The sequence below is a fragment of the Falco punctatus genome, assembly GCF_963210335.1.
Source record: "Falco punctatus genome assembly, contig: scaffold_42, whole genome shotgun sequence".
NCBI lineage: Eukaryota > Metazoa > Chordata > Aves > Falconiformes > Falconidae > Falco > Falco punctatus.
The window spans coordinates 526,101-534,498 of NW_027660254.1; the positions used below are offsets into that span (position 1 = coordinate 526,101).

Sequence of the window (8,398 nt, forward strand, 5' to 3'; positions counted from 1 at the left end):
ATATTAAGGCACACCAGAAAGTGAGCTCAGATTTGGAAAAAGGGAATGAACTGGCAGACAGAGAGGCAAAACAAGTAGCCAAAACAAAAATAAAAGTAGCAGGGGCTTTAATCCCCGATAGGCATATTTCCCTACAAGATAAACCAAAATACACTAGGGAAGATCAGAAACTTATTTCAGACTTAGAAGGATCATATAATAAAGAGGGATGGGCTTATACCCCACAGGGAAAGTTAATTGTCCCCTCATATTTACTGTGGCACTTAATACGGGAAGAACATAGGAAGAGACATTGGGGAATGGAGGCTCTGTATAAACATCTGATAAAAGATATTGTAGCTAGAAACTTATACACCACAGTGAGACAGGTGACTCAACAGTGTGACCTTTGCCTCCAGACTAATCCAAAGAATACTCCCAAATTAGAAATGGGCCAGATTGGAAAGGGTAATGGGCCTGGACAACAATGGCAGGTTGATTTCACAGAACTTCCAAGAAAAGGGGGGTACCGATATTTGCTGGTATTAACTGATACCTTTTCAGGTTGGCCAGAAGCATTCCCAACCAGAACTGCCAAGGCTCGGGAGGTAACTAAAATACTAATACAAGAAATAATACCGCGTTTTGGGGTTCCAGCAACCATATCCTCTGACAGAGGACCACACTTTGTTTCAAAAATAGTGCAACAAACCAGCCACCATTTAGGTATAGATTGGCAACTTCACACCCCATATCGCCCTCAGTCGAGTGGCCAAGTGGAGAAAATGAACCACTTAATCAAACAGCAAATTGTAAAGTTGGGACAAGAAGCAAACTCGCCATGGCCTCAGTCTCTCCCTTTAGCCCTTTTGTGTATACGGACAAGACCGAGGGCGAGGGAAGGACTGAGCCCTTTTGAAATTCTGTATGGACGCCCCTATGGAATACAAAAGGGGACATCAATGCAAATTGGGGATGAAATTATGACTTCCTATATGGTGGCATTGAGCAAGCAGCTCAATAAAACTGGAAAACATGTAACTGGGACCCGAGGAAGGGGTCTGGATGGGCCTGTACATGATATCCAACCTGGAGATTATGTATATGTAAAGTCTCTTGCAGAAAAAACCTTGAAACCACAGTGGGAAGGACCATACCAAGTACTCCTCACCTCCTTCACAGCAGTCAAAATTAAAGAACAGAATGCCTGGATTCATCATACCCGTGTAAAGAAGTCGCCACAAAAGCTTTGGACATCAGAAATTCAAGGGCCATTAAAGCTCAAGCTAAAAAGATAGGATGTGGGTTAAATTTAATATGATTCTGATAATTTCACAGGTGATAGACACAGCGGCCTGGCGAGAGAACTGGTATGTTCAGGCGATTCAAAACATCACCAAAATTTTAAATAAGACAGATTGTTGGATCTGTACCCAAATGCCAAGACATTCTGGTTATGAGATACCGTTAATAGGCATCCCACTGCCAGTTCCCCTGACGAACCGCCAAGACGGCTCCTTTTGGGGAAATACAATCTGGAGCACAGACCCTCAGGTTAAGTGGGGACGAGAATTAAAAATCACTGTCGAAGAGACCAGCACACTGGGGGATAACTGCCTGGTAAGTTCGGGAAAAGGACTGTTCGTGGGAGAACACCCAAATTGTAACCGAAGTCATACATTAAATATGACAGGTAGAGATTTGGGATTTTTGAAATTGAACTATACCGGTCTCCCGACCCCACGAGGGACAGGGTGGTATTGGTTGTGCGGCACAATGGCTCGTAAAGTCTTGCCCATAGGATGGCGAGGAGCATGCACTCTGGGAGGTCTGGTCCCCAATATTACTATCATTGACGGGTCAACACGACCCCCCATAAGGAAAAAACAGAACATCGTAAATAACCCCCTCATAAACAGACCAACGAGTTTCCACAGTTTTGCGCGATGGTTCATTCCGTTTTTAGGGGTTAGTGAGTTGGAAAAGGCAATAATAAACATCTCAGCTATAATAGAAACAGTGGAAAATAGGACAGTTGATGCTCTCCTGGCACTTCAGAAGGAAGTTACTGACTTATCAAAAATAGTGTCACAGAATTGTATGGCTTTAGATTTTCTATTAGCCTTCCAAGGAGGGGTATGCACTGTGATCAATGTAGATTGTTGCATGTATGCAGATCAAAGCGGGCGAATTACAGAGGACCTCCAAGAAATTAGGAAACAAGTAAATATTCTACATAAAGTGACACAAGATAACACTTCTTGGGGCTTTTCTGAATTATGGGAGAAATTGACATCCTGGTTGCCCAATCTAACATGGTTAAAACAATTATTTGTAATGATCATTGTGATTGTCTTTCTACTTTTAATTATTGGTATAGCTATCCGTTGTGGATTTTGGTGGCTTAAGGGAACTGGAAATTCCTATAGTGAATGGAAGAGAAATCAACTGCGACAAAAATTAGAATCTAATCAATACTTCGAGTCTGAGTAAAAGAATTTACTAATTTCTTTGAAAAGGGGGGACTGAGAGAGAAGGGGTTAAGAGACAGAGTAAAGTTTAACGATTATTATGATAGTCTGCTTAGCTGTTTAGGGTAATGATAGTCTGCTTGGCCGTTTAGGGTAAAGTTTTAACGATTATAATAGTCTGCTTAGCTGTTTGCCAGATCTTACATGGTTTGTTTGGGTGTTGTGATAAGGTATACGGGAGTAAAGAGCCTTATGACCTTATAAGTCCAGCTTTATGACCATATAAGTCAAAAGAACAATTACAACCTTGCAAGAACAAGCCAAAGCCAGTTCTGCGGTTTGGACAAAAACCAGGACGCTACTGAGCCTGCGCCAGATGTGGGGGTAACTAGCAAGACTCGCCTGCCTTCATCCTCAGGACCCCTGACGACCACCACCAGGGGACACTGCGCAAACTCAGTCGAGAAAAAAATATGGAAATAGCTCGCAGAACTAATTTTAATACGAAGCGGGGATAGGTAATGCATATGTATAGGCGCATTACAACACATTATGAATATGTAATGAGATGCCTTATAAAAACAGAGCAAGTTTTCGTGTCAGGCGCACACGGTTTTGGCAGGACTAACCCACCCACCCCCACCCCACCCCCCGTGCTGCCCAGCGCTGAATAAACATACCTACTTTACAATCTTACAGATTGTGGAGTCTGCTTTCCGCGCGTCAGTCTCAGAACAAATCTGAATACTTAAGGAATTAAAACAGATGAGTCGGCCAAAGGAAAATTTAAACATACTTACTTTAACAATGCCAAGGTGTTATTACTAAAGTGCAAGCACTTTGACAGCAGGTATCTTACGAGTGCTGTGCAAAGTGACACAGAAAAGCCTCAAGAAAAATCTACTAGAGTTTGGGTCAATACACTAAATCCCAGCACAATGGTTCAAGGGTAAGGGCACTTTAAAACAGAGTGTGTCCTGAATCACGTTAGGAAGAAGACAAAGAACATATCCTGCTGGGAAGATCATTCATGATTAGGAAAACTCGATCAGGCTACTATAAATTTGTCCCGGGTTAGAAAAGGCCAAGAATCTTTCAAAGGACACTACAAAAAAATAACATTTAAGACAAAAGGCAGTGTAGCAGCAAACGGAATTAAAAGGAGTCCTGGAAAGTAAATCTTTCAGTAATAAGCAAGCAAGGCTAATAACAATCTAGGGCATAGAAAAGATTAGCTCAGCACCAGGATGCACAGCAGACAGGAGAGCAAATTAGTTCCCTCTTACCAAAATGTAAATGGAGGGGGGGGAGGGGAGGAATTCAATACTTAGTGTTTCTCTTTATTTTTCCTGCATCTAATTTTTAACTGTTAAGAGAAATAACACAAAAGCTTTATTTTTGCTAATGCCAGGCAACCAGAATCTGGAATTTAAATTAATCCTTTACACACTGCCATCTGGGGATCATTTCTACCAGATCCAACAAGGATACAAGGGATAGGACAAGAGGAAATGGCCTCAGGTTGCCCCAGGGGAGGTTTAGATTGGACATTAGGAAAAAATTCTTCACTGAAAGGGTTGTCAAGGACTGGAACCAGCTGCCCAGGGAAGTTTCAGGGTGGCCTCACCATCCCTGGAGGCATTTCAAAGATGTGTAGATGTGGTGCTCAAGGACACAGTTTAGTGATGGACTTGGCAGTGTCAGGTTAATGGCTGGACTCAATGATCTTAAAGGACTTTTCCAACCTAAATGATTCTATGATTCTATGCTGTTCAAAACGACCTACAGTCTTCCTTCAAAAAAGAGGGGGTATACTGCTGTTTCAATTGTACTGGGTAGGGGTAATCCAGCCTCACAGCACTCTTTAAATTAAAGTTTACAAGCACCGAGATATTCCCCAGTGACTGCACTTTAGCTAGTTTGATATTAAGCTATACATTTTTCTTAACGTGATTAGCAGCATATCTCAAGCTATGTTTGAACATATTCTTAGGTGAATGGGAGATACTACCAGCTTTTCATTAGACAGAACACATGAGTATTTTAAAAAGCCAAGTTCTAACAGAATACACAGCACAAGCATGTGTTTCTGCCAAGATATTTTCTATTAAGCAAATCAAATGCATATGTTCGTTCTCTCCCTCTTCTGTCCATACTTAAAATCCCGGCAAATTTGCAGAACAGCGCAAAGAGCAAGGTGTTAGAACTTACAGAGAAGTCCCACAACTGCTCTCGCACACGCAAAGCTACGTGCTTACCTTTGCACTCCCATTTGTTACACAACACACTTTGGTGCCTGGGAATTTGATTGATTTAGATTCGCCCTGACAGAAGGAAGCCTTTTTTTTTAACCGTTTGACCTTGTTTCACTTCTAACTGGAAGATCAGTCCTGCCAGGAAGGAGAGGTGAAACCTCACGACAGCTAGAGGGTGAATAATCTCTCTTCAAACTCTCAAACTCTGCGTATGAAGTTTCCTTTACAATTTGTACTCCACCGGGCTATTAAAGATGTACGAAAAGCACAGCAAGAAATCAAGCCGCCCGTCAGTACAGAAGGTGCCAGCAGCTCCTCCTCGTTTCGCGAAAATCCAGCCCTCACACTGAGGCTGCGAGACCAAATCCTGTGCAGCTGGAAGCAGCAGCGAGCCCTGGCCCCGGGGAAGGGCAGCTCAGCACCCTGCAAGGACGAGGCGCATCGCTCCGCTCCCCGCCACCCCGGGATGCCACACAGCCCCGACGCCGGGCAGCGGCGGCAGCACGGGCTCGCTGACGGTAACGGCGACCCTCCTGCCTCCCCCGAACGCGTAACGAGAGGCGAAAGCACCGTCCGGGCCGGCGGGCAAAGCACCTGGAGCCGCATCTCCCACCCCGGCAGGCCCGCCACCCGCCGGGCCGCCACCCCCCTCGCACCCAGACGGGGGGCGAGCCCCGGGAAGGGACATGTCGCACCGGGACGTCGCGCAGCCCCGCCGAGCGCCGAGGCCGGCCGGGGCTGGCAGTGACCGTCTCCTCGGGACCTGATGCTGCCGTCGAACGGCCGGATCCCATCGCCCGCCGTGCAACGGATCGAGCACCCGCACGGCCGAGGGACCAGGCACGCGTCTCTGCGGGGACGGGAGCTGGGGGGCAAACCCACAAAGCTAGCACAGCTCGTCGCGACAGGAAAATACTTTATACACCTGGAAAAACCGTTTACGATGACCTTTAGTCACACTTAATCCTCACTGGGTCTTACGAGCCTCGTCCCCATTTAAAGGCACAGCGGTCTTAACTTTCACTCAAGTGTTCATGCACAGTTCAAGTCATTTCTGTTTGGTCCCATTAACCAACTGGTTCTCCTTGACCTTACCTTATGCCCCAGCTTGACCCATGGCGTCTGTTCCCCCTCCCGAGGCCGTGTGCTGCCAAGCGCCTGCAACACGCTCTGTCCTCCGGACCCTCTCCTGTGCTTCGCTGCAGACACATCTTTTCTCTACGTCGCCACTTAAGGCGCAGAGCTGCCTTCTGCTGACCACCGATGTGCAAGCCGTCGGTCCGCAGCGCCTCCCGGGGCGCCGGGGGCTGCCTGCGGCGCGGCGCGGCGCGGGGCCGGGGGCGGCTCTGCGGGGGCTGCCTGCGGCTGAGGCGGAGCCGCGAGTGCGGAGCCGCAGCGCAGCCCCCGGGCTCGCCCCCTGCGGAGGGCTGCCCGCTCCCTTCCCTGCGCGCTCCCCGGCGCTCGCCGCCTCGCTCCGGCCTCTCCCGGAAAAGGGGTCCGGTCTCCGGCTGGCAAACGCCTGCCCCGAGCCGGGCACGGCCAGCGCCGCCGTCGCAGGAGCGTGCTGGGGCGAGGGGCGGCGGCGAAACGTCTCGAACCTCGGCAGCGACAGCCCCGACCGCGCGGAGACCCGGCAGCGAGCCCGGCCCCCCCGCGGGAGGCGGCTCCGGCTGACCGGCACCTTCACGCCGCACTCGCGGCCTCTGCCGCGGCCGTTCCCGTCCTCCGCAACCGCTCGGGGGGCGCCCGTCACCCGCAGCTCCCCCGGCTCGCCCGCGCCGCTCCCGCAGCCGCCCCCGGGCAGGGCGGGGGGGGACGGCGGAGCCCTCCCCGGCTGCCGTGCGGGGTCTGCGGCCCGGGCACAGCGGCCCCGCCGGCGCACCCCGCAGCGAGCGCACCGCGGCGCGGGGGGGCGGGGGGCGGCCACCGGGTTCCAGCCGCCGGCTGTCCCCGAGGGAGGGGCGGGCGGGGTCGCTCCAGCCCGCGGCACCGCCTGCCGGACCGCCCGCCGGCCGGGAGGGGTGTCCCCCCGCCCCGGGTGGCCCCCCGCCCCCCGAGCCGCCCCCCTCTCGCAGCCCGGGCTGCTGCCGAGCTCCTCTGCCGAGAGCCCGAGGGCGATCGCTGCCCCCCGGGCCCCGCTGCCCACCCGGGCCTGGAAAAGCGCAGCCCCCTGCAGCGTGCTTACAGGCACCGGGGGCTGGGGGCTGCCTCTGCCTGCCTGTGCGGGTATGCACACCGCATAACCTAGCGCTGACCCGAACTGCATGCACACGTGTGTGCGGTGGGCATGCCCGCTCGGCACGCGTGTGCCCACTGGAACACGCTTCCTTGGCCGCAGCCGGGGCGGGGGCTGCAGCAGCCTCCCCTCTCTCCTGGGCTGGTACTGTAATAAGTAACTAAAGGTAATTTGCTGATCGACCAAGGCAAGCAAGAGGAACGAACCCGTCGTGGTGGTCTTAAGAACTTCCTGTTTAACAAGAAGAGACATGTCCACAATGTGATCTTGCTACACCAAACATGGGAACGTCCTGTCTGGCAAGAAACCACCACAACAGAAGCAGCAGAGGGGCTACTGAGGGTGTCAGAAGCGACCTCGGGGAAGACAAAAAGAGCTGCTCAGCTTGCTTGAATTTGCGCGCCGTTGGTGGAGCAGGAGACTCCCCGGCCGCCCAGCGCTGTTTTGCTTACTTGTCGCTTGCTTTAATAAATCACATTTTCTAATTGGCCAGTCTCTGGCATTCCATTGGACAGGTAAACTATAACAATTTTGGTGCCGTGACTCGGATAAGGGCAATCTGCCCTGAGGTCCGTGGCAGGGGAGGCGCCCCGCTGGATAAGCGGCCCTTGTCGGGGTGCTTCTACGCCAAATCCTTTACCGACGAACCTCAAATGTGACAGTGAGCAAATAAAACCGGTTACCCCGTAATCTTTGTGCACGAAGCCCGAATGAAGACGCAGGACGCGTGAGTATAGGCCGGTGAACCGTTCGGTTGGGGTTGGGTATCCTGAAGCGGGCTTGTGTGAGACGCCCAGGGAGGGCGAAGTGAGTGCGGACCATCAGTAGTGCGGTTTCCAGACCCCGTGGGGGGCTGCGCCACGAACCAGGGGAAGCGAGTGCGTGAGTGAAAGAAGGCGCCTCGGAAGACGGGACAGAGGAAAAGCAAAGCCCTGTGATCCCATGGGTGGTTCTGGGGTCCAGATTAGGCTCCCACAGATACCACCGGAGAGTCCGCTAGGACTAACAATAAAATTTTGGGATGCGTACCCTTCTAGGCAGGGTAAGAGTAAAGTAAGATTGAAACACTACTGTATGGAAATTTGGGGTGGGAAACAAATTAGGGGTGACCACCTCTACTGACCGGTCTTCGGGGCATCTGAAGACTGGATATGCCAGGCTTTGAATATATATGTGAATTCAAAAGACCCCTTTTGCCTGGAGGAAAGTGAGTATGCTTCCTTATGGGTAGGGTCTGAAACTAGGGCCCTCGTGTTCCCGTTAAAAGAAAACAAGGGGGGAAAAAGAAGAAGAATAGAAGTGAGGATGAGATCCCTACCTCTCCCCCTCCGTATACACCTCCACCGCCCTCCTCCCCCCCAGCTCTTACCACCTCCCTCACTCCCCTCCCGCTGCTATCTAGACCCTGTGAAAGTGTTAAAGTATTGGGGTGAGTTTGTACAAAGCCCCGTACCCCC

General features: G+C 51.3%; 1 protein-coding gene across 1 annotated transcript; it reads right to left on the bottom strand.

The window, feature by feature from the left end:
* Positions 1 to 4,677: 4,677 nt before the first annotated feature.
* Positions 4,678 to 7,763, bottom strand: LOC308057351 (uncharacterized protein; the record flags this gene model as incomplete). The annotated part of the gene is made up of 3 exons (XM_080411469.1): positions 4,678 to 6,269; positions 6,304 to 6,857; positions 7,625 to 7,763. 3 exons carry the CDS (start codon positions 7,761 to 7,763, stop codon positions 5,802 to 5,804), a joined length of 1,161 nt encoding a protein of 386 aa, XP_080267595.1. The 3' UTR covers positions 4,678 to 5,801.
* Between the last annotated feature and the right edge of the window lie 635 nt (positions 7,764 to 8,398).